The sequence below is a fragment of the Cyprinodon tularosa genome, unplaced genomic scaffold, assembly GCF_016077235.1.
Source record: "Cyprinodon tularosa strain WSP-4 unplaced genomic scaffold, ASM1607723v1 ctg66, whole genome shotgun sequence".
NCBI lineage: Eukaryota > Metazoa > Chordata > Actinopteri > Cyprinodontiformes > Cyprinodontidae > Cyprinodon > Cyprinodon tularosa.
In genome coordinates this window covers 2,126,799-2,154,407 of record NW_024039407.1, presented here as the reverse complement: position 1 = coordinate 2,154,407, position 27,609 = coordinate 2,126,799, and the positions used below count along the sequence as shown (strand labels likewise).

Here is a 27,609-nt window from a genome sequence, read left to right as displayed (position 1 = left end):
TTGTGATGAAGGACATTGCCACATTTGCTGATGCATATGCGTTACTGTTTGGGATCGTTTATGCTACCCTACAAAGATTGTTGGCACCTTCACCTTCATTCAGAAGGTTCTCATGGGGTTTGGATGACGGTGCAGCCCTGAAACCTTCTGTACTTTCTTTGAAAAATTACCTGCTGTCAAAGTAAACATTATGTAATTGTACTCCCTCCCTCAGATGCATTTATGTTAACCATTTTTCAAGATGTGAAAGGTTTCCTTTAGCTAAGTGAGGTGTGTTTATCTTTAAAGATTTTTCATTTGTTGTTGGTTTTAGGATGCCATATTTGATCTTAACCACTGAAGGTCCTTTTTCTTATCTGTAATACACGTTTGCAAAGAATTTGCACACACAACCCATACAGATGTGCGATGTGGTGTTTGTTTGCCTACAGTTTTGGAGAAAGGGCGTTGAATAAAAACATTTGAAATATTCTAAATTTGTTGTGTGAAGGAGTTTGAGTATTTTGAACTTAAAAAAACTTTATGAGCTGTCTAAAATTACCTTTTTGTTCACTAAACAATATAATATTTGAGTTTTAAAAATTCTATCAAGGTATTACACAGAATTTAAGCCATGTATACAAATTTAAATAAATGTTTTAAGTATAGTACACTCTCAGTGTTTATTTTTATAGAATTAGTAATATTTGATAATAAATTGTGTAAGTTGTAAATAACTCAAAATAAAATATTATTATTTACTATTATTTACTTAAAAACTATGAGGTTATCTGTTTCCACAAAAATGTTAAGTATTCTGAACTAATTTGGATTTTTAGTCTAGTGTTACCATCTGTGTCTGGAGAGACTGCTTCAGCAGTTTGCTCCGAGCTACCTCATGTCTGGACACATTGTAGAGGCCATGTTGTGAGCTCTAACGTTCCTTTGTTTCAGCTGGACCTGCCCATGACGACCCACTGGTACCAGCTGAGCTAACCTATTGTCTTTCAGCTTCATCACAGTTTAATGCATTAATTGATAACAATAGAACTTTATTGATCTCACATTGGAGAAATTTACCTCTACTTTTAACCCATCCCCTTGCGTCACAGTGGGTTGCCATCATGGGGCGCCCGGGGAATAATTGGGGGTTAAGGGTCTTGCTCAGAGACCCAGAGTGGCACTCTAAGGGAGTGGGTTTCAAACTCACAACCTCAGGATTCCAAGCTATATGCCATAACCACTAAGCCACCCCTCCCCTTGATTTACTGATCACATTACCGAGTCATTGTACATTGTTCACTGTAAGACTCGATGAAACTTCACTGTTTTGACTGCATTTAATATCTCTGTCAATATTTATTCACATTTATCTGCAGCTATTTTAAAGGAAACTCAATCTATTAAGCCTTAAAACTGGAGGGTTTATCATTCTGGCCAGATTCTCTCTTCTGTCATGATCTCAGCACTGATGCTGGTCTGATTCCTGGCATTGATTCCTCACACTGATTGCTCAGCTCTGCCTCATTCTCATTACTGCTCATCTGATGCATCTGCACCTACAGTATTAGTATATAACCGGCCTCCAGACCAAACATCAGTAAAGGATTTTTCAATCCACTGGTAAGATCTATTCCAGCATTCTCATCCCTGACTTCCTGCCTGTTTGCCTGGCCTAATCTGTCCCCGTTTCTGAGCCTGCCTAAAGCCTGCCTGACCCAACTGCCTATCTGTTCTACCTGACCCTGATCTTTGTCCACCTGCCTGTTGCCTAACCTGGAACTGTTTCTCGACCTCATCCTGGTTTTCCCTCTGGTGCTTCATTGGACTTCTGATCACCTGGCTCTGACCTTGGACTTTGCCCCCGACTAAAATTTCTAGTTTGTCCTCCTGCTCCTCCTTCCTACTGTTGTCTTCACGGTTCTGACCCTCTGGCTGACCATTCAGCTGGAGTTATTCTCTGGGACTTTCTGACCTTTGACTGACTTTAGGACTGCAACATCAGTGCTACTATTAACCAGCTAAAACCTAACTAAGAAAAGGTTATTGACCATTACGATTGTGATTGATGCTTAACATAAATCTAACCTGGACACTAATCGTCTGTCATTCTGTTTGGTTGATCTTTGGTTTATTTTCTATTCTGTTATATTTAGGCTGTGTTGCTTTTTTGAGTTACTCTCTGTTGCTCCCTTATGCCTGTCTCCTTTCCTCTTTGCTCCCTTCTCTTTACTTCTATCCAGACCGGCTCCATGTCAGTTCATTAGTCCATTCTTTGTTCTGTTTCAGATATATACATCACCTGTGCCTGTCTCCTGTTTTTTCGGTTTTGCTGTATTTTGTTTTTTGACTTTACCTTATGGTGCCTTTAGTTCTACATTAAATCAGTAAAAGCTCATCTCTGGCTCCTTCTGTCTCTGCATTTGGGCCCTCAACCAACCTCCACCTAACTTGAACACACTTAGGACAAGTTAAACACTTTTAACAAATTGTAATAAAGTTCCTGGTAGGAAGGAAATACAAAAGTTCATGATTTATATAATAATTGCATAAGCTAATTTAAGAAACAACTACTTTGTGTTTGTAATTTTTATCCTTTTTGTTCTTAGCTGCTCCTGTTGATATGTTACTGAAGAGGAACATGAAATCAAAAGTACAATTTATACAAAGTATTCAGAGTATTTTGATTTATTTCCAGATAGATTTGGGTACTTAGCGAGACATAACAGTATGCTTCAACTGATGTCTTTTTGTATCAACTGATGTACTTTTTTCCTACTGGATCCTCTGTAAGATGTGTGTATGTGTGGTCTTTTTGGCCATTGATCAGAGGATGCTTTTTTAGGCTTTCACAGGGGTTTTATAGTCCTATCAGACTTTAAGTAGCCATTTACTACCAGATTTACAAGTCTTGGATGAATTGTAATATGTTCTTTTTTGTTTACAGCAGAAAACTGGGAGTGTTTTTTTGCCTCAGCACTGAAGAGCATGATGCTGGCCTCCCTCAGAGCCTGTTTCAGAGCATTTTTGTTCCCTGGAAGTCTTAATGTGGGCTTGCAGATAAGAGAGGTGGTATTACCGGCAGCCAGCATGATTTGGTCTTCTGCGCTATGGCAATAACAATGTAGAACAGGCTTCCTTTCCTTACCGTGAAACTGAATCAGCTAAAAACGTTTTGAAATTGAGAACTGTGTAAGTGATAGATACAGGTGCTGGTCATAAAATTAGAATATCATGAAAAAGTAGATTGATTTCAGTAATTCCATTTAAAAAGTGAAACTTGTATATTATATTCATACATTACATACAAACTCATATATTTCAGATGTTTATTTTGTTTAATTTTGATGATTACAAATGACAACAAATGAAAATCTCAAATTCATCATATCAGAAAATTAGAATATTGTGAAAAGGTTCAAAATTGATGGCCCCTGGTGCCACACTCTAATCAGCTAATTAACTCAAACCACCTGCAAAAGCCTTTAAATGGTCTTTCAGTCTAGTTCTATAGGCTACACAATCATGGGGAAGACTGCTGACTTGACAGTTGTCCAAAAGACGACCATCGACACCTTGCACAAGGAGGGCAAGACACAAAAGGTCATCGCTAAAGAGGCTGGCTGTTCACAGAGCTCAGTGTCCAAGCACATTAATAGAGAGGCGAAGGGAAGGAAAAGATGTGGTCGAAAAAAGTGTACAAGCAAGAGAGATAACCGCACCCTGGAGAGGATTGTGAAACAAAACCCATTCAAAAATGTGGGGGAGATTCACAAAGAGTGGACTGCAGCTGGAGTGAGTGCTTCAAGAACCACCACACACAGACGTATGAAAGACATGGGTTTCTGCTGTCGCATTCCTTGTGTCAAGCCACTCTTGAACCACAGACAGCGTCAGAAGCGTCTTGCCTGGGCTAAAGAGAAACAGGACTGGACTGCTGGTGAGTGGTCCAAAGTCATGTTCTCTGATGAAAGTAAATTTTGCATTTCCTTTGGAAATCAAGGTCCCAGAGTCTGGAGGAAAAGAAGAGAGGCACTTCATCCACGTTGCTTGAAGTCCAGTGTAAAGTTTCCACAGTCAGTGATGGTTTGGGGTGCCATGTCATCTGCTGGTGTTGGTCCATTGTGTTTTCTGAGGTCCAGGGTCAACGCAGCCACATACCAGGAAGTTTTAGAGCACTTCATGCTTCCTGCAGCTGACCAACTTTTTGGAGATGCAGATTTCATTTTCCAACAGGACTTGGCACCTGCACACAGTGCCAAAGCTACCAGTACCTGGTTGAAGGACCATGGTATCCCTGTTCTTAATTGGCCAGCAAACTCTCCTGACCTTAACCCCATAGAAAATCTATGGGGTATTGTGAAGAAGAAGATGCAATACACCAGACCCAACAATTCAGAAGAGCTAAAAGCCACTATTAGAGCAACCTGTGCTATCATAACACCTGAGCAGTGCCACAGACTGATCGACTCCATGCCACGCCGCATTGCTGCAGTAATACAGGCCAAAGGAGGCCCAACTAAATACTGAGTGCTGTACATGCTCATACTTTTCATGTTCATACTTTTCAGTTGGCCAACATTTCTATAAATCCTTTGTTTTTATTGGTCTTCAGTAATATTCTAATTTTCTGATATGATGAATTTGAGATTTTCATTTGTTGTCATTTGTAATCATCAAAATTAAACAAAATAAACATCTGAAATATATGAGTTTGTATGTAATGTATGAATATAATATACAAGTTTCACTTTTTAAATGGAATTACTGAAATCAATCTACTTTTTCATGATATTCTAATTTTATGACCAGCACCTGTATATCTACTCCAGTGGTTCTCAAACTTTTTCTGTCATTCCCCACTTTGGACAAGGGGGAATTTTCAAGCCCCACCTGTCCCCATCGCCCCAACACAATGCTAATGAAATATGCAACAATCTTAAAATTTTCCAATTTTATTGAAGTAACAAGTATCTAAATACAAACTATCTACATCAAATAACAGCAAGATCAAAAATAAAGAAAATAAAAATGCAGCTGTGTCAAAATTTGTATCAAGCTCAAAGATAGAAAAAATTAAAGTGCCACTCTGCAATCTGTTAATAAAAGAAAAGAAATGAAATCCATCTGGCAAGACAGGTCTATTTATCCCTGCATTAGTGGCTGCAATGAGCCTGTTTTGCATTGCACAGTTTCTCAAAACGGGGTTGCAGGCTTGATACTGCCACCCTCAAGTCATGCTCAATGTTCAGCTGAGATCTGTATTTTGTTTTCAGTGAAGCAACAGCTGAAAAGCCCATCTCACAGAGACATGATGTGGCAAAGGGAAGAAGAATGGACACAGCTCTCTGCCCGATGAGTGGATACTCCCTCTCCACTCCTAACCAGAATTCACTAAGAGTCTGAGCATTAAACCTGAGCCTCAGGGTGGAGTCAGACGTCATGTCAATAAACTGGTCCTCCTCAGCAGACCTAAAATCAGCAGGTGCTGCAGACAGAATAGAAAAAAATAGACTTACTTTATTTTTCATTGCATAATAAACACAAAGAAATCAGTTTGACAACAATTCATTCCAGCTAGTAGCATACAACAGAAATAAATTCATGTATAATATATGAGTATAATATTCAATAAAATGTCCAAATACCAACCTGCTGCATTGAATGGATCCATAACCCAGGCATACTGAGCACTGTTGTTTGGGAAGTATTTTTGAAACAATCCACTCAGGGAAGAGAGGTGCTGCTTAATACATGGGATCACTGTGGTGGCTCCAGACTCAGTGGTTTCAGCAACTTCACTCAGGTTCTCAAAGACATCTATGTTCTGCTGATCGAGGCGGCTGCCCCATACCTTAAGCTTTCGGATGAATGCGGTGATCTTGTCTGCCAGGTGAGGTAGGTGCTTGTCTTTGCCTTGAAGCTGAAGATTTAATTCATTCAGCTTGCCAAACACATCGCTGAGGTAGGCCAGTTTCAACATAAATTGTTCATCCCTGAACTTGCTTGCAGACTCATACATGTGCTCCTCTTCCAAGAAGATCCGAAGCTGTGCCCTGAGCTCAAAGACGCGCGACAGCACTTTGCCCCGGGAGAGCCACCGTGCTTCACTGTGAAACAGCACAGATGTGTGATCAGCTCCCATTTCCTCACAAAGTGCGGAGAATAGTCGCGCTTTCAGAGGTCGGGTTTTGATAAAATTTACCACGCTCACAACTTCTGTCAAAACCTCATTTAGTTCAGGGCTGAGCTGTCTTGACGCGAGCGCTTCCCTGTGAATGACACAGTGCGTCCAATGTGCATCTGCTGCAACCCTCTTTATTAGCGCCTGCAGCCCGCTTCTTGAACCTGCCATGGTCTGTGCGCCATCAGAGCAAAAGCCCACACAGTTTTCCCATTTAAGGCCGTGTTCTTTGAGGTAATTGTCCATGATCTTAAACAGTTCATCGGCTGTGGCTCTATTTTTTATGTATTTGCAAAACAGCAAATCCTCGCACAGTGACTCGCCATTTACAAAGCGGAAGTACGATATGAACAAGCAGTCTTTATTGCTGTCAGTAGCTTCGTCCACCTGTAATGCAAAACGACTGTCTTTTAATTTTTCTATGAGTTGCTCTTCAAGATCACTGGAAATGTTGCATATACGTCTCGCAATTGTGTCGTTGGACAGGGGGACGGCTTTTAATTTTGCGGCGCTTGTCTCGTCAAGCATAATTGACACCATGTCTACAGCAGCAGGAAGAATGAGCTGCTCGGCAATTGTGTGCGGTTTTTTGCATTGCGCGATTCTGTATGCTACTCTATATGAAGCCATCTGTGCCTTACTGTTTATTGATGCAGCTTTTACCATGCGAGTCTCCTGTTGACGGTATTCTGCCAGTTTTCTTTGAAAGAAATCAAGAGGCTTATTGACGTGACTGGGGTGTGTGGTCTCTAGGTGTCTTCTTAATTTGTTGGGTCTCATGCTATCTGCTGCTAGCGGTTTAAGACACAGGACACACATCGGCCTCTCCTCTGCCCCCACCACCGCTGCCGTGAATCCAAGAGCAAGATATCCTTCATCATATTTTCTTTTTGGTTGGCTTTTTGGTTTATTAGGCCCGTCTGGTTGGTGTCTCTCTGCTGGTGCCGAGTCGACAAATTTTGAGGTCCGTGTCACAAAAAAATCCATGTTGTCTTGCCCACAATGGCCTGCAACCCATTGGCGCGAAACAGATGTACCGTATTTTCTGGACTATAAGGCGCATATAAACGTCTTTTTTTTCCCTCAAAATGTGCGGCGCGCCCTTTTTGTGCAGTGCGCCCTATGTGTGTTGTTACTGCGGACTTTTGAGACCACCTCATTGAGGAGATGATGAAAGAGAAAGGAACTTCAACCGCTCGACATCGGTGTGAACCGGACCAAGCAGGTGCAGCAGAAGCAGCGAGTTTACCAGCAAAGTCTGACGCGCGGCTGAAGAAGCTTTGCGGCTCTGCCTGCGCGGTGCAAAAGTGTGTCTGACGCGCATTGAGCGGAGCTGTCCTATCCTTTCTTTGCAGCTATATTTGCTGTCCTGCAGCAAAACTTCAATTTTTTTGCATCTCCAGCAGCAGCAGCGCGTCAGATGCTTAAACGCTCCCGAAGCGCTGCACCTGCTGCACCTGCTGCGCTCCAGGACCTTTTGCTGCGTCTATACGCGTGTCAACCAGCAGCAAAAATGAAGCAGTAGGATAATAAAAGCGAACAAATTCTGCCTGCAGAATAATTCCACGAAAAGTGGAAGGCAGCTCTGCTGGCTCTGTTGTTCGAGCTTTCGCAAAAGCCGGCATCCTTTCCGAGGAGCCGCCCAGCACGGACTCTGACAGCGAAGAAGGGGAAATTGGCATGTTTGATTTAGTGCAGCTGTTTAATTCAGAAACAGAGGATGATGACTTTGATAGGTTCGATTAATACTTTGTAATAAATACATGAATAAAACACAATCATACTCAGTTTTGCTCCCGCTCTATTTTTAAATACGCAGTAGAGGAATTTAAACGTAGTAGAGGACATGCACCTGTATATAAAAAACGCGCCCTATAGTGTGCCTTATGTGTGTGTTAAATACAGAAATCATCACCTAATCTGCCACATGATGTGATGTGCAAGTTATTGGCGCTGTGGGAGAAATAACGTTGTAAGAGAGAGACAAAAAGAGAGTAAAAACACCCAAATAATATAGAGCTACTTTTTTCTGTCCATTAATGTTTTTTATTATTATTATTATTATTATTATTATTATTATTATTATTATTATTATTATTATTATTATTATTATTATTATTATTATTATTATTTATTAATGTTTAATTTATTACAAAACTAACCCTCCTCCTTTACCCGGGTTTGAGACCGGCAAAATGAACCAAAGAGACACTATGGCGGAGTTAGAATTTTTTTATAAACTTTTTTAAACGTTTTCTTTTTTCCCTTGTGGTCCACCAAGGAGCCTACAAATCACGGTAAAACATGACATGTGGCTGTGTGAATCAAATGCCGTTATTTATTTAAGATAAAATATTTCAAATTCAGTTATTTATGATCAACCTGCGCCGTCAATCTCGGCGCATGTGCGCTTTATTCGCAGTCTGGATGCTGAGGGTAAAAATCCTGCAGCTCTGACTTCAGCGCTGAGAGGGAGATCGGGGTTGGGATGGAGTAGGCGCCCCACGGCAGCACCTGCCGCTGGAGGACAAGAAAAGGAACGATACGTGCTTTCATGTAAGAGTCTCCAAAAGTCGCTAGTCGCTTTTTTGAAAAAGAGTCGCTGGAGGGGTCTGAAATATAGCGACAAAGTCGCTGAGTTGGCAACACTGGGGCGCGAAAGTTTATTCCGTTACAAATAATATGCCGACGTCACGTCAATCATTATTTTGGCACTTCAGTTCCAGGTGAAATTTTTCTCATATCTAATGTTCTTTTAATTAGACTGTATGTAGGCTAGTAATGATTACTTTGTGGGTTTGATTGGTCTAAAAAGCGGCAACATACAGCTATAAGGACAGTTTGCTCTCACACGTTCTACATTTACACCGGAACTTGGCGCGCCCCACCTGTCACGTCTCAATTCCCCACCAGTGGGTCGCGCCACACACTTTGAGAACCGCGGATCTACTCAGACATTAGAGGTTTAAATGGGATTCACTTAGGGCTAGATATTACTCAGATTGTAGAGAGGCTATCAACTAATAAGAAGGTCTGGCATTCTGTTATTCTGCCTCAGGTATCAAAGGATGGCCGAGTGTCAAACTTAGACCTGCTAAGATAACCTTCGATATTATTGCAATAGATACCTTTATTCTCTGTAATTAGACAAATAAAGAAGGGGAAGACTTGCAGCAAAGGTCCCAAGATCAAGAAAAAAAACCCTGAAAACTGCAAGGGCTGATTACCTCCCTTAAATCTGGTGCCAGCTCCACCTCTACAAGAAGCACTGCAATAAGCTTTTTTTAGACGAGAGAGAAACTGATTTGGTCTCCAGCTGTTTGTTTTTAGGGCAACTTTATTTTAATCATCATACCACTACATATTCATGTAAAAAATGTGTCAGTAAAGCCAAATTCAAAAATATCTCCTTAAATGTTAACATTTTAAAACGAGAAGAATTCTTTTTTTTTTTTTACTCTACAGAGTGGCACTAATAAAGGGTTGGTCTCTTTAACACTGCAGGGATAGTTTTCTCTCAAACATTTACAGTATAAACTGAAAGGAAATTTCACATAGACTATTAAACTGATTTTCAGAGGGTTTGCTCTGATTTAGTTATTGTGTGCTCCAGCTGGTACTCCAGCCTAAGTTAGTCTTTTTTCCAAAGTCCATTTGTGTTTCTTGATTTCATCTTAGAAACAGCATTTTTGAGGTCCCCCTGCAATTGGATTGATTTTCTAAGGCTTGGCATAGCATTCAATGGTCGTCTATATTCAGTGTTGGGAAAGTTCTCTTTCTACGTGAACTAGTTCAAAGTTCAGTTCACACATTTTAAAATGAACTAGTTCAGTTCATAGTTCACAATTCCAAAAAACGAACTAGTTCATAGTTCTTTTTTTTTCATATATTGCTCAATTACACCATAGCCTACTGTAGAACCACAGACAGCAATTATTTTATCAGTTGTAACACTGAAACTGTGCGTCAGATTTCATCTTCATATCCAGTTTTGAATCCTTATCCAACCAGGGTTTACATTAGCATTGAGGGGACAGCATTTCCCCATTGTTGCTTTAATGCTTTGTTGCTGTCCATTCACTTCACACTAGTAGCAGCTGCAGCTTTCACCCCTACGGTATATTCTCAAAAACATCAGGAAAAATGTGCTGCTTGAATGGTCTTTTTTATGAGTAATTATTAAAAGTAAAATAGGAAAGTAGTCTTTAAGGTGCAAATGTTTTTTTTTTTTATTTTAATAATTTTTTCCATTTGAAATTCCATTTCAATACATACTAAAAAGGAATACTGGAATCCTGGAAAATTATACCAGGCAGGTTTAACAAACAAGTTACATGGATAGTAAAACCCTCAAGAACAGGGGTCTTCTTTTCCAGACCAAGGACCCCCAAACTGATGGCGAGATGGAGCGGGGACCCCCTAACTATATATATTGTATGAAATTGTGTCCTATAGTCACTCTATTACAGATGGAGTAATGTAAAGAAATTAATTTCTCCCTGGGATTATTAAAGTTTTTCTGATTCTGATTCCTGGTTGATGGGACAGGTGTTGTGAAGGAAACGGTGCCCAGCTTGAAAGAGCTCCTGTGTGTCGCTGAATGTGAGCATTGATGACTGAAAGACATCTTCTGCCTCCATTTATCTGTTTACTACAGTGTGTTGATTTCATGTTAATGAGTATTTAAAGACATTTCAATTAGTGGGGAAAAAAATGCAGGGGGGGAATATAAAAATATCAACTAACCATGCAGACCCTCATGCAGTACCTCCGTAGACCCCCTAGGGGTCGCGGATCCCCCGTTGAAGACCGCTCAAGAAGATTTTACTAACACAAACTGAGGGACCAGGCTGAGGTAGGAATTTAAGGTTACTGAAGTGCGGATTTTTTTACTGAAAGCCGGCGGGCAAACTTGTTGCCATCATCCTCACCGACCACCTGGTCATAAACCTGTTTTAAGTCGTCTCCTTGCTGCTGTGGCTTCCACGCTGCATTTTGTTTTGATGACGCACGCGGCTGTAGGCTACGACGCTGGTAGCTGCTGTTGCCAGATTGGGTGTTTTTCCCGCTACATATTAAGGCCTGTTTACGGTGTGATTTAGCCGGGGTTTCGCCTGGAGGACTCTATAGAAATCTGGCAACCTATTGAACGAAGTTGAACTGAGATAGTATGCCGTTCACAGACGCCAGAATGAACGAGTTCACAATAACGTTCACCAGGCAATAATGCAGTACGTTCAGTTCACGTTCGCCCAAAATATGAACGAGTTCATGAACTTTCGTTCAATGAACGCGTTCAGGCACAACACTGTCTATATTCTAGTCTGTAACCAAGATGCCAGAGAATTACTACTATGGTTTTAAGCAAATTAAAGGAAAATTCCGGTTTTTAACACTTTTAGCCCCTTTTCTGTAGTGTCCAGGATGAAATCGAATGATCGACACCAAAATTTTGACGATTGGTCCTGTCTCTGCTATTTGGCTCATGCAGAATCCCCCCCTGGCTGCTTCAGAATGGCTTTCATAGTGCATGTCCGATAATGTCCTTAAAACAACCTTAAACGTTCTTTTTTAAAAATATGCTACTCACCGAGTCGTCACCGCTGTTCAATGACGTTCAAAAACAAGTTTCGTAAAGAAAAAACGTTCCTGTAGTGTTTTATTTAGCATTTTGTAAATCCCATTGAGTTCTGTTGGAATAGTCAATATCCCTCCGCCACCGGAAACGGAAAGGGGGCCTGTTTACGCTTAGTTGTAGTCTTTTCGCAAGGCCCAAGTGTTTCTGCTTCACTCTGTGTACTCCGACGTCGAGGTGCTAACGTCTCTGTTAAACACTTTAAAAAACTCTGAAAATGGAATACGAAAGGTGGATTCTTGAGGAGGACATATTGGACTTTGAGTTTGACGGTACAAACATTGTCGCCAACTAGTGGTCTGGAGTGTGCAACGCTTCAGATTCGAACGGGAAGCGGAAGTTTATAAGCGGTTGTGATGTATCGGAAAAAATTGTTCTGGGATTTACAAAATGCAAAATAAAACAAGACAGGAACGGTTTTTCTTCACGAAACTTTTTTTGGAACGTCATTGAACAGCGCTGACGACCCGGTGAGTAGCATATTTTAAAAAAAGAACGTTTAAGGTTGTTTTAAGGACATTATCGGACATGCACTATGAAAGCCATTCTGAAGCAGCCAGGGGGGGATTCTGCATGAGCCAAATAGCAGAGACAGGACCAGTCGTCAAAATTTTGGTGTCGATCATTCGATTTCATCCTGGACACTACAGAAAAGGGGCTAAAAGTGTTAAAAACCGGAATTTTCCTTTAACAATTTCAAGAGGTTTTACTTCTTGACATTAGATGACATGACTTATTTCAGTATATTTTCAAACTGAGGAATCAATCCTGAGACTAATGAAACAAGAAAACACTCTTGTGTTCAGAATACTTAAGGTTGAGTTATAAACTGTCTACTTTTAACAGTTAATGATAAATTCCACTATTTCCCTATGTAGACTTTCACTTTGATGTTAAATATTACACGACGCATAAGTAATTTTTGTTAATATTGGATTGCTTTAATGTTACTTATGCGTTTTGTTCACATAATTCTGGTTTTGGCTTCCATTTTAATGCTTTAAAGATAATCCAATAAAATAAAATGTATTTTACATTTAATTGTAAATTATATAAATGTTACTTATGCGTTTTGTTCACATATTTCTTGTTATGGCTTCCATTTTAATGCTTTAAAGATAATTCAATTAAATAAAATGTATTAAATATTTTAAGAATAACTGCACATTTTTTTTCTCTCTCGCTGAGGGGAGTTTCTGTTCTTTTCTGCTATACAGCTTAAGCTTTACATCTCTCTTCTTTTCATATTTGGTTTGTATTGTTCTATTTTTAAAAGAACAAAATATATAATTTTTTAAAATAAGAAATAGGCACCTGTTTGAAACTTGTTTCACAGAATGATTATGACTCACTGAATGAAGGTGAATACAACGTTGGTGTCAAGGTTGTCATTCTAACATGGTTTGAAATCAAACCTCCACTAAAATCTCTTTGCTTTTTATATCCATGTATTGCTAAAGTTAAAGAAAATATTCATATTGCAAGATATCAAAAGTTTTCTTTGTGATGATTTTTTTCTGATGTATTATAATGAGATAAACTATACACACTGACTATATATTTGGCCTCAAGCTAGTTGTTCTCAAAATTTCTCGAGCACAAAAACTATTTGATTCTCGCAACAAAGAGCTATAATCAATTGCCTTTGCATGTTAAACATTGATTGCTCCTTGTATGTCGTTGGTATTGAACAAACCCTTGAAAAATAAAGGAATTGTATGCCTACTTTGCTAAAAAAATTCCCATTCCCACCCATCCACCAACTGAGAGGCTCTATCAGTTATATGACCAGCCATCCATCAGTGGTGGTGGACAGGCTTTAAAAGCTTGTGCTAATCTTTCACAGCAGTTGACCTTTCAAGACATTTCCCTTTTGTTTCTACCAGGTTCATCCACTATCAACAAAACACAAATGTTGAATATTAGACACTATGTTTAAAAACCTGGTCTGTGCCAGAAAGCCAGACATTTTAAATTAGATCTACTAATTCTCCTAGGGAGACTTGTCAAATATCCAGCCAGAAACCAGATGAAGGCTCAGAGAAACGTGGGCTTACTCTTCCACTTGAAAGTGGAGAAATTACTATTTATCATGGGCCTATAGTGAACAATTTCTTGTATGCACAATTCTGTTGTATGCATAATATACGGTATGTAGAATAGGGAAGTCCACGATAAATACCAAAGATTTTGCATAATGTTTTTATACAATCACTGAATGTACAAATGAATTCATTCTATAAAAATATTTAACCTATTCAAGGCATTGCACAAAACTCCAATCTGTGAAATGTTCCCTGTCTGTAGCTGAGATGCAACACTGTCCCTGCCATCCCAGAGCCTCCTGCTATAAGAAACATTGTACTGAAGAAAAAGTAGTATGGGTACACAAATAATCAAAGGTTTCCAAGCAAGAAAAACAATGCATGTTTTTTTGTGTGTGTTTTTTACACTATTTCAACAATTGTAAAAAATCTAGGCTCTATATCAGATCTTAATATCAATGAGGAATAATTTTTTACAATTTCACTCCGCCACATAGGTGCAGAAGACAGTAACTGCAAACAAGACAAATGTAAGTGAAAAATTAGGTCAATAATAGTGTTAAGAAATACATACTAGTCCGGTATACATTGTTACAGACAAAATATAGTCCTAATTTATATCAGTCTGACATATATGGATGTTTTTTAATTGTTAAAATAGCCAAAAATCAAAGAGCCTAAAAATCTTTGTTTACTGTATATGTCTACCTGTAGAGCTCTAGAATTATTTTATCTCCAGTGTGTTACTGGCTATTCCTTGTAGCAGAAGGCTCAGTGACGGTAGCAACACTGATGCATCTCAGCTGCAGACAGTGAATGTTCCACATAAGTTAGTTTCCAAAAGCCTGAACATTCACTTTAATCCCCTTTTATCATTCGTGAATTGAAACCTCCCTTTTGCCCACAGCACTTTCTCTGGCCCCATCCCCCCTCTCCAAATCACTCCCATTTGGGAAACTTTGAGTGAAGAGCTGAAACATTAATATTTTGTAATTAACATAAATAATGTGATTTAATGGAGCTGCAATGCATCATAGGAAACAATATTGCCTATTAATGGATGCATCCGACATGAAAAAATACCACTATATACTGTAATCAGTTACTGGTTTACTAGATGGAAACATGAATTAGCCCTTTTTCCCTGAGCACAGCAGTGATTAACAGATATTTCTGCTCTTTTAATTGGCTTGTGTTATCATGCGCTGTATTTAACCAAAATTAAAAATGTTTGTGATTCAGTGTCCCTTTTTTCAGTTTGTCCTCTATTGATCAGTATGTTGCTGCATCACTGTCTAGTCCAGATCACTGTGCACAAAAGTGATTTGTTGATTTTAACCATGTTTGGCAGTTTGAAGCCATAATTAAACCAATTAGTTGCATATATTTCCAGTACATGTGTGGGAATAGCAGGAGGACTAGGTTTATGATAGCATTTTAAAGAAGATCTTCACTTTCTTCATCTATCATCTTCTTCTTGTCCATGATGGTGTTACAAAGGAAACGGGGAAACCCAGACATCCCTGTCATCCGTGACACCTCCCATCTCATTCTGTTGGTCCAAAGGTAATTCAGTGAGTCAGATGTGGAAAAAAGAATCCGTTTCATAGATTCTGAGTGTGCATTGGTGTCTCCTGCTTTTTTGAAAGGTTTCAAAGACCTTCTCCTGTGCCCAGGTATTTGGGGATCAAATAAACTTATTGAGTCCTTTTGATAAAGAGATGCAAAAACTCTACAGGAAGTATTGAAAAAAGGTATGAGACAGAAAAATTAAGGGCTTCATGTTCAGACGTGTTTCTTTATCTTTAATGTATCAAGAAAAAAGAAAATAACACACCAAGACGGGCATTTTGTGGACATTTTCTTTTTTTTTTGGAATTCTAGTGTTTATTTATTTAAGCATCCAAATAAATAGTAGTGTTTTGTTACAATGAAGTCTGAAAACATTTTTAACGGCAGTTGTACTCTTTATCAGAAAATTGCAAAGTTTTCTCTTAGGCTGTTAAGTTAAATAAAAAACTTTTTTGAAACTGGCCAGGGCAAAATGTCATTTGAAATGACCTTTACATAAGTTTTATATAAAAATCGATCTAATGGCATTCAAGGTAGGGATTCAAATTACATTCTAGATAGAGCTCTGATGACATTTTGTTGTTAATTTAATTTGGTTTGGATTCCTTTGATAACCAATTAAACATTTTAAAAGCTATAATGCTACATTTTATTTAGTACTAAAGATTTCACAGCCCTGCAAAAGAAACATTAAGACGTGGTGATACTTTAGGATTGACAAACGTAAAACAGGACTTTAACTTAGAAAGCCTGCACAGGAACCACAACCTGTTTTGAGCTAATCAGCAATACCTGGGTTGATAGCACTCATGATGTACATAATATTTGGTGCAGTCTATGTAAATTCTACTTTTATCTGTTAACTTTTCTCCATATGTAAAACTGATTTTCATATTATCTAATTTTGTCTCTTGTTTACCTCATAGTTAACATTAATTGTGTTTTTAAGCGTCCTGTCAAAACCACTTTTTTTGGTAACAGAAATATAAATGAACTTTTTTTCAGATTGCCTTAAAAATTAGGTGTTTTCTGTGATTTTAGAGTGTAAGGACATTTTTACAGGTTTAATTATAGTTCAGATTAGTGGCAAGGAAACATTAGAATCTCTGAAAAAATAATGCAACTGCTTTTGGCATTTTCTTAATCATATTTAGTTACTTTAACACAATTTTGTATGTCCTACCCTGCTAACATGAAACAATTGTGTTAAAGTTACTGAATATGATGAAGTAAATGCATAAAAACAATAGCATTTTTTTCATGTATTTTGCAAGCTGAATTAGTAAGAAGATCCAAGAGAAGCTTTTATTAAACAATATCCTTTCACAGGATGTACATAACATGAAAAATGGAAACATCTGCTGTAGTATTGCATCTTATCAGACACACTTGAAACCATAGCAATGGTGAAGGACAGCCCATTTTCAGCACAGCTAAAACCCATCAGGATTTTCATTACACAAAGGGGGCTTGCTTGAACTAATAATTATATGTGTCCTGATACAGTCAGCAAACCTCAAAATGTCACGTGTCCTGAGGCCCTTTTCACCACGATCTATGAAAGAAACAATAACCCGAGAGAAACTCAAGCACAACCTGAACCTATTGTGGCTTAACACTGACTCCATTTCTGTTGCCAGTCATTATTGGATATCAAAACTAAACATGCTTTTAAACTAAAAGCCTACCAAGTTAAGAGTTCCTTTTACTGAATGTTTAAACAGCTTTAATCATTTCAGAGAATCAGTCTTTACATAAACATGTATTCATCAGCGGTGAGCTCTACTATAGACCCACTCCGTCTTTAAGTTACAAACAGTTGCTGGTCTTGCTTTCCTATGGCTATCAAAATATCCTCACAGCCGTATTAAAGTGGAGCTAGAAACTCATAATCGGAAAAGTAAATGGAAAAGGTCAACAGTACGATGGATATAAAACTGTTAGTGAGCTTTTTATTATAAACATATCATGGATCACAAAAGTAAGAGCCTGCAGATTACGAGCATACAATATAGACTATTGATTTGTTTTGTGTATTGCAATAATTCATGCTCCTAATTTTGTTCACTTAAGGTTTGCATTTTAGGAAGTATATTTATGACCCTTTATGAAGGTTGGTAATCTCAAGTTTGTAAGTCATTTTTTTCATTACACCCGACCTGTTCAACACCTTGACTGGCGGGTGATTTAGCTGGAAGTAAGCCACATTATATAATGTAAACTTTAAATATAAAAAGATGCATTCCTCTGCAACTTTCCATTGCAGTCTAAAGTCTTAAATAAAATGTGTTCAAGATTTGTTAAAGACTTCAGGCTACTCTGTAAAGCTTGGACCTCAACACTAATTCTGACAATTTGAATTGAAAAAGCTTCCTGGATGGGAAGTGAAACATCTTCAGACTTGGAAGTCCAAAGGATTGTTTGTTAACTTTTTAGGAATGACAATCACCTGGATGACGGAATATTTACCAGATGTTTGTTCAGAGCTTTCTTCTGCTTTAAGTCTTGATTGTGCATTAAGTAGTGAAACACATGGAAATAATACTTTCCCAGCACTTATTTAAAGACTCTTTTCCCCGTTTTCCTCTGCCCAGATCTAATATTTGAAAAATGCACCAAGAGGGGGGCACTGTAGATTAGAGAACATGAGTTGGATGAGAGTTGGATATGAATTGATAAGGTATATATATGCTAAATAAACTATTTGAATGTTAAGCGAATAAATCTCTAAATCTTATTGTTTTTTTCCTTTTACCAACCAGTAAATTTATCCTTTTTTATAATTGTATTATTCTAATGTTTCACTTTTATTTTTCTTCAACTATTTGTGTGTCGTCTATGTCACAGCAGTGTACTTTTTTATTTTTTTTAATCTCATTTACAGTTCTTAAAAATGTCTTGCCACTGAAATGTGAAGGTAAATAAACATCCTTTGCCTTGTCCCAGTGTCATTAGGCAAATTTGCATTGTGTTCTTTTCATATCTGACTTTTCCAGATATATTAAAGACCAACTGATATGCAACATTTTCTACTAAAAATGCAAGTTCATACCCACTTTTAAGATGTCTTGCATCTCCTATGAAAGAAAAATAATTTGTGGTAATTTTCTATAATTTGGTCAAAGCATACTGCATGGAAATTTAGTTACATAACTCAAATGTACAATTAATTACCTCCACAATGGTAATGCTTTTAGGAGAGTTTATGTGTATGTTTCTCTGTCTATCTGTGTGTGCACGGGATAACTTGAAAGGTTATGATTCTGATGACATTTAGGTGATAATCCAGATCATAATCCTGATATAGGATTTTTTTAAAGGATTTTTTAACCTTGTGAAATAGTGATAGTCTGGTTCCCCCTTAACTCGAGTATACACTTAGAATTTGTAGTGAATTCTCCTTTTAGAGGTGCTTCTTAGAGAATAAACAGAGACCATTTTTTCTCTTTACTTTTATGATAAGGAATAAATAAACATTGGTTTCCTGACTTAAAGATGTAACTAACTTTTACTTAAAGTTCCATTTTATTGAGTTAGTTTTCATAACAATTTCAGTAACATCTTGCACTTCACTTGTAAGAAGGTAACATTTTATACTTTACCATTACTGGATTCTCAGTCATTGAGATCACAGTAATTACAAAACTGCTTAAATTTGGGGCTAAATATCTGCTTACGTAAGAAACCCAGAGAAAGACAATTTGTCTCAGATTTAAGCCTGTTTTTTGCTTGTACTTTTACATGACCGTTGTTTTTATTTATTTTTTCCTCCTCTGCATAGCAAACACGGGAGTGACCTGGTGCTGTGACATGTCAATCATTTGGTGGCAGCACCTGGTATGTGCCAATGTGATTCCTTACTAATGCCCCATTAGACTCTAGCTTGAGAGGGAATGTCAAACAATGAAGCCATTGCCAATGAAAAGTCATTCAGGATAAAAAATAATAATAATAATAATTTATATATATATATATATAAGTTTCACTAAATGGCTTAAAAAGTGAGGAATTATATTTGTATTTTAGGGATAATTTAGCCCCATTTAATTCAGCTAGGGAAATCAAATTACAAACCCACTGTCCAAGCAAATACTGAAATCTATTAGGACTAATTTGGGCGGTTTCTCTTAATGGTTTTAATTTTAGCTTGCTTTAGTTAATTGGAAACTGATCTGATTCGGATGACATTCAGATTAATTTACTATAAACACATCCGTTTTGCTAAAAACTCTTCCCCAGTTGCATCTGTTTTGAAAATTAAGTCAGTAAAAATCTCATTTTGAGAACTGATGAAAAGCTCAGCGGCCGTCATGCATGATGAGGGGAAACAGGGTGGTGACATGAGGACAGGAATCTACTGCCCACGGGTCTGTAGTCAGAGGCTGAAACAAAAAAAAATAAAAATAAATAAATAAAAAAGAAAGGAACACACTTTGACCTGCGCAGGACACCGTGAAGGCAGAATGCCTCGGCTGGGCAGATGGAGCTGCATGATTGACATTGGGATCTCGAAATGACGTCAGCGGAGGCGCAGTCTTCCAGGAGCGCGTTTGCAGAGAGGGAGAGCGGAGCGGGGAGGACCGGAGCCGAACGGAGCGCGTCTCTTCCAGACCTGACGGAGGGACTTCACCATCGACTACCACAAGGGTAAACTCTCCTCACCATACTTCATACATGATCATCTAGTTCATAAGGACACTTTTAAAATAATAGGATGGAGCGGCGACCTTCATCAAAGTTAGGGGTCTCCGGGAAGGTCTTTATTAACACAGCCTACGTTATTACCAATTTTTGTATTATTATTATTGTGGTTTATTTCTTGTAGTAACACACGTGTGAAGTGAATGAATTCTAAGCGCCAACTGAGTGATAAATTTCACGTAAAAAAAAAAAAGGTCACTGTACTGTTTGTTTTGTTTAACGTTTGTTTCTCCAAATCTGAATCTTTAAAATCTATTTCTGCAGTAGGCAATATAGGAGAAGTGCTTGTCGTTTATTGTGGTTTATTATATCTCGCCATTCGTGGCAACTAATTCCTGTCCACATCTCCCCCCGGTAGGTTTCTCGATGCGCCCTTCGTGCGTAACGCACAACGTCTCCAAAGCATTCTACAATTACTGCATGGAAAACTGCATAAAATCTAAAGAGAAGATACGGGACAAGGAGCTGGAGGATCTTTACTTAACTAGGAACAGAAAGGCATCGAACATTGGGAAGGCATTTTCCAGCTTTTTAAATTAGAAAACAAGCAAAAACCAAGGGAATATTGATAATGAATCATAAATGACTCTAAACTCAACACAATTGAAGTCGGATGTTTGAAGAGCGTTTACACCATGGGCACTAAAAAAATATATTTTAAGATAACGTTTCATCTATTTTTTTATTCAGAAGGATGTAAGCTACATCTTACTGGGTTTAAAAATTAAATTATGGGCTTTAAATTAGCAGACTAATTTTACCCATAATACTTGCCTTAAATCTCTTGCTCCTGAGTGATGAAAAAAGGACTGATCCTTTATTAACCTGACCTTTTTTCTTCTCTGCTGCTATTTTTTTTTTTTTTTATGATTAAAGAAGGGAAATGATTAAAGATGTATAAGGGAAGATGTTAGAAATCAAGCTTAAATTCAGTTCTATTTTTCATGAGTTTTTGTTCGTTGTTGAAATGGACTTATTGATATAGCCTTAATCTAAGCTCTCATATCCGTGGAAACATGGAGAGCATGGAGAACGTGTCTGTTCCCAGTGGTGAGCTGTCAGTGTATAATGACTCTGTGGATCTTTACTCACTTTCACTGGGAAACAACACCCACTCGAACTACGTTCCCTACTTCCACGGTGACCTGTACATCATTTTACCAATCATCTATTCTGTGATCTGTGCTGTGGGACTAACAGGCAACATGGCTGTCATATATGTTATCCTCAAAGCTCCTAAAATGAAAACAGTAACCAACATGTTCATCTTGAACTTGGCAATTGCAGATGATTTGTTTACCCTAGTGTTGCCGATTAGCATTGCTAATCATCTGCTGAACTACTGGCCTTTCGGGGAAGTTTTGTGCAAAGTTACCCTAAGTATAGACTTCTACAACATATTCTCCAGCATCTATTTCCTGACAGTAATGAGCATTGATCGGTATCTGGTTGTTTGGGCGACAGTAAGGTCCAAGCGCATGCCATACCGCACCTACAGAGCTGCTAAAATCATCTCTTTCTGTGTCTGGCTCCTTGTGATCCTCATCGTTATGCCCTTCACCATTTTTGCCGGTGTCGATGTGAATCCATACGATGGAAGGAAGAGCTGTGTGCTGATGTTACCAGATCCTGAGAATTTGTGGAACAAAATGAGTCGTATCTACACACTCATTCTGGGCTTTGCTATTCCAGTCTCAACAATCTGCATCTTGTACACCATGATGCTCTACAAGTTGCGGAACATGAGGCTAAACAGCAACGCCAAGGCTTTAGACAAGGCCAAGAAGAAAGTCACCATTATGGTCTTCATCGTCTTGGCTGTGTGCTTGTTTTGTTGGACACCGTTTCACCTTAGCACCATTGTGGCATTGACCACAGACCTGGAAAACACACCTCTGGTGATTGGGATCTCCTATTTCATAACCAGCTTAAGTTACGCCAACTCCTGTCTCAACCCGTTCCTGTATGCCTTTCTGGACGACAGCTTCAGGAAAGCTTTTAAAAAGATGATGGAATGCAGACCAGCCTGAATGTGAAAAAAATTTAACCTGTTACAGAAGTCTTTATTGTATTTCAAGTTAAGCAGGTAAAGAATGTGGCTTCAATTTAAAAAGTTTTCTTTAATGTTTAAAGCTAATCTCCCGAGGGGTTTGCTGCAAGTTCAAGCTACAGTTCGTATTTTTTCACAATGATTTCATTTTAAACATATGCATACAGCCTTATCAAGTATAACATAATTTTTTGAAGTTAATTAGATAATAGTTTATTTTTCATGAAAAAAATCAGTTTGGATCTTCAATTTGCATTATCCATGTGGTAGCACTGGAAGCAATTCAAAGAACATTTTACTTTAGCAACAAGCTTAAAAGTCTTCTCGTTCAGAACAAGAAACACTTTGCCTCACGCATTTTTCATAGCTGTGAATGCTAAAAAAAACAAAAAAAATGACATAAAATGGATTATATATTGTTTTGAATAGATTACAATTGCTGGGATAATAGACAGTAGCATTAAAAAAGGAAAGAAAAAAAAAAGAAAAACAAAAAATGGTATCTTTCAATGTAAATATGGTCCAGGAAACTTTACCGGACATTTGTTTCAGCAGACTAAAGATAAGTCTGGAGGGGACCAAACATGGGTTCAACACCTTCAGTGAAACTTCAGTATCATAACAAGTCAGATTTGGTATAGTTGTATGGGTAGTATAATTAAATTATTGTTTTTACAAGTTCTTTATTTTGAATATATCAACCTGTATGGGGATGTCTATTTTAGTTTTCCTAAAGAGTCATGTCAGAGGAGCCAATAATATGAAATATTAACTCGACTTTAAGATTAATTATTTTTATCCCGTTTATTATTCAACTAACTGAATAAAAACAGAAACAAATAAACCATTAATTCTTATTTTTTTTTGAAAATATGACAATTTTTAAAAGTTCAGTGGATTTCTCTAATGTGTGTGGATTTGTGTGTCTGTTCTTTATCGTTTATGTAAATTGTTTCTGTATTCAGAAACTCAGAAATGCACCTTAGCGACCCTGGCAGCTGTACTGTAAGCCTAACATAACAGGCATGGGACAGGAGGGCTATGTAAAATCTTGTCTATTTCTCTGAAGAGTTAATTGTTTTTGTGGGCTTTTGTTGCCCCCTGTTGTTGACAGAGTGGTATGACTTGAAATGCAGTTAGAGCCATTAACTGAGAAGCCTTTCACTACTAAATAGATGCAGTGTGTCCTTCATCACTGAATTGGTAATTGGGTGATAAAGGACACATGCACATCTGTAATTTCATTAATTGTTCTTTAAACATATCTATTTGGAACTCAAGTTTTCTGTATAGATTGGTGTTAACATGATGTCATATTTACAGTTTCGGAAACTAATAAACAAATCTTTAACTGAAACTATGAGAGTCATAATTAAATGCCTTTTATTCAATTATGACCTCTATTCAGTTAATGGGAGTCTGTATAACAACCTTTTTTTCTGCTCAAAACATCTGAATTCTCCAACAGTTTAAGAGGATGTTCTAGATTATATGGCTCTGACTGGATCAACATACTTATGAATACTGTAAAAGAGTCATTTTTGTAATTATTTGTACAGAAAAATGTATAGTTATTGCATTATAATATAATAAAAGCTCAAGAAAATATTATTAATAATAAATGAATGTGGTGTCACATGAAAAAGCAATTAACTGAGTTTCTCCTGAATAGTTATTTAATAAACATTGGTAAAACAAATCATGGCATGTTATGCGAACTGTTTATGTTGGAGCTTTCCTTAGTTCCCAATAACTTAATAAATTTAACTTTATTTTGCCAGCTAAAACCCTGTATTTTTGAATATTGATCTTTTATTTTTGGGGCAATAATCAGAATTGTGCAGAAATGTTAGATTTTTTATAGTTCCAGTGTACAATAAAATCACATGAGAACACCTCAATGGAGAGTCATTTCTGTTCTGAAAAGGACAAAGGAGTTAAATTATGTCAGAGTGACAAGATTAGATATTGGAGGGTCATGTCAGTGAAAGGACACAAGGTCAGTTGCCATAGCAGCTTGCACTGTCCAGGATGTGCTGCTAGTGATAAATCCCACTCAGGAAATAAACCAGTTCTTTAAAATCATGATCAGCTTTACCAGAAAGTACATGCTGATTAACACAAAACACATGTTGAAGAGTTAAAATTACAAGCACCTATTGCATGCTATAATTAAGAGACATCAACCTGCAAGAGTTTTAGTGCCCCGATCAGTTTGTGCAAAATGCATTGAAAAAAAATATATTTTTTTGCTTTATTATAATCTTATACTGGATATTTTTGAAGAAATCCAACTATTCATCCAATTGTTTATTAAGAATGGGAGAAATCCAACTCTTCTATGTTAAGAAATATTTTTCTTATGCACAGCACTACAATTATATGTAGTCCTGCCTTTAATACTCTATTCAGCCGAACTGCTGCCTGCAGTACTACATCTAAGGTGGGTCAACATTAGAAAAGTTAGTGACTCAGCTCAGTTTGACAGGAATTTCCAATTAATTTCTTTAGAATTTTGTTTTTCTTTCACTTCACTTTTAACCCTAGATTAAAACTGTTGGTATATTAGTTGCAATAAAACACTACAACAAGTCCTTTGCTTTTCCATTTCAATTACACTACATTAGAGCTCTTATGCAATTGAACTGAAAAAAAAAGGTTTTCAGATGGACTGGATGTTATTTTTCTTTGCCCACTAAGTTTTGGAAAGCTTTCATACTATGAGCCTGCTGTCAGAGGAAACAAGCTCTGTTTGAATTATATTTGACTGATTATTTAGGACCTCTAGTTTGGTCTAGAGTCCAGGTCTCATACTGCTTAGGTCTTAACAAGATGAGGAATACTAGTAATAGATTGGTCTCTTAAAACATCTGTTAATTTGAGCCGATAGTTTGGATAGTCTTCCTTCTGGAAGAGCATTTAATGACTGATGAATAGAATTGTATTTTTGTTTTTTATTTAAAAAGTCCTGCTTTAGAAAACTTCATGATGCCAATAGGATTTTCAGGGCATTTTTGTCATTTTATGTCAATAATGTCCTTAAAAGACTGTAGAAAAAAATATTCATATATTTAAAATGTAGCAGAACATTACTTTAAATTATGCTGCCTTAAAGAACACAACTACTGAAACCTACTCCATTTCTGATTTTAAATACACGATTAAACTGAATATCGTTCAAGGCCCCTGCAGATTTGCCCAGCTTATATTTAACCAGTTTATGTTTAGGGTATTTAATAACTGATTATCTACACTAATAGAGTATATTCATACAATTATAATTGGATGTGCAACAAAAAATAAAGACCTATTCTGTCATAAAACTGGACAGATGGACCCCAGTATTCAAGGTGAGACAGCCAAAGTTCAAAAGGTTTATTAAAACAAAAACAGAACAGAAATGTGCTGCTGTGGAACTGCGACCGCAGCAACTGCAGGTGAGGAGCGCAACCCATCACTGATTCTATAGAGAGAAACACAGGTAAGTGACCATGATCATCTGAACAGAAGATGATAGCGTGAGTCAAAGTATAGTCCACTCAGGAACAGACAGATCCAGGTTCAAGGAATCCATCAGAGCACGAGGACAGGTTTAGAGTCCTGTGCACCTTGGAGGCAAAATCCAACAGGAATCTAACAGAGGGTCAGGCGAGCAGACCAGACAAGGCCAGTGGATGAGAGGGAATGGAATCAGGAAAAAAGAATCACTAGAGCAGGGGTCTTTAACATTTTCCAGGGCAAGGACCCCCAAACTGATGGCAAGATGGAGCAGGGACCCCCTAATTATATATATTGTATGTAATTGTGTTATATCAAACTGGTCCTATGGTAACTCTATTACATGTGGAGTAATGTAACAAAAGTAATTTCGCACTGGGATTATTAAAATATTTCTGTTTCGGATTCCTAGTTGATGGGACAGGTGTTGTGAATAAAACGGTGCCTAGTTTGAAAGAGCTCCTGTGTGTTGCTGAATGTGTGCATTGATAACTTAAGGACATCTTCTGCCTCAATTGATCTGTTTACTACAGTGTGTTGAATTTATATTAATGTGTATGTAAAGACATTTCAATTAGTGGAAAAAATTGCATGGGGGAATATGAAAAAATAAGTAATCAACCAAAACTTTTGTGACCCCATCCAGTACCTTAAGTATCCTTAAGACCTTTGCACTAGGGAAATGCTGAAAGTATGGAAGAGGATTAAGGCCACAGAAAAAAAAAAAAGGTTAACTGATTTTTTAATTTTATTTCAGTTTAACAATGGAAAAAAGTCAGAATTCTGACTTTTTTCCCCGTACTAAACTGAAATAAAATTTAAAAATCAGTTAACTTTTTTTTTTTTCCACTGGCCCTAATCCTCTTGCGTATGAAAAGCTCTCATCAACTGGTTAGGGAAATAACTTGCCTGAAGACACTGGCTTAAGAATAAACTCCTGACTGGAAAAGGGACAATAAACCTGGATCTGAATAAAATTAACAAAAGTGAGTAACCAGAGAGACAGAAATCAAAAAGAGAACAAACAGCAAACAAACATTGACCAGCCCTGATAGCTGGAACTGAGCCCAATATGAGGGAAACCTGCAGGTGGATGAGATAAGTGATAATTGGGAGCTGGAGACAGTTAAGCAGGTGAGTAATTAAGGTGAGCTATTAGGGCAGATCATGACAACTACAAACAGTTTTTTGCATTTCTTTGAAATGTGTGGTTTAAATTGCATAAATGATATAATTTTTTGCAGTGTTTGGAGCCATACCATTTATAACAATTTGTTACAGTAGTTTTGTACATTGTATTTCACATAGTTTTTGTTAGTTCCTCTACACACCATGGATGGGTCAGTGGATTCATAATGCTCTATATTGCTACAAGGTGTTAGTAAAACTACAAAAAAAACATATCTTTTTTTTCATCATTTTTTCCAGGTTTTCTTAGCAGGATTGACTTGACTTCCTCTGTAAACCTTTTTTTTTTTTTAAATAAATTTAAAAAAATCTTACCTTTACAAGACAGCTACAATGTTTTACATCTGGTGTTAGGTGTGAGATAACGTAATAATATTATCATTTAGAGGCTAATCTTAGTGTTGGGATCGTTAAGATTACTTTCTTATTCACCTGTTCACACCAAGCCTAGTGCTTCTTATTTGAGGCAAAGTTTTCCTGTGTGTTATTTTGTGCACATAGATAATCCAATTTAGGCTTTCCTTCACATTTTTACCCTAGGACTTTATGATATGTAAAGGAGAATGAACCATGATGCTGTCTGCTAATGGTTGATTGCTTTGACGGTTAAGTTGTTGGAACCCCAGTAAAACCACCATAAACTCACCTGATAGAGGAAAACGATACCAGTCAGGAATTTAGCTCAGTGTTCTTAATTAACATTGATTCCTTTTGATCTTAGTCACTCACTCCACATAATTGAATCTTTATTTTATAT

General features: G+C 37.5%; 1 protein-coding gene across 1 annotated transcript; it reads left to right on the top strand.

Moving 5' to 3' along the window:
* The first annotated feature begins 19,871 nt into the window (after positions 1-19,871).
* npbwr2b (neuropeptides B/W receptor 2b) lies at positions 19,872-24,067 on the top strand. The gene is made up of 2 exons (XM_038309163.1): positions 19,872-20,062; positions 20,475-24,067. Exon 2 carries the CDS (start codon positions 21,133-21,135, stop codon positions 22,144-22,146), a length of 1,014 nt encoding a protein of 337 aa, XP_038165091.1. The 5' UTR covers positions 19,872-20,062; positions 20,475-21,132; the 3' UTR covers positions 22,147-24,067.
* The last annotated feature ends 3,542 nt before the right edge of the window (positions 24,068-27,609 follow it).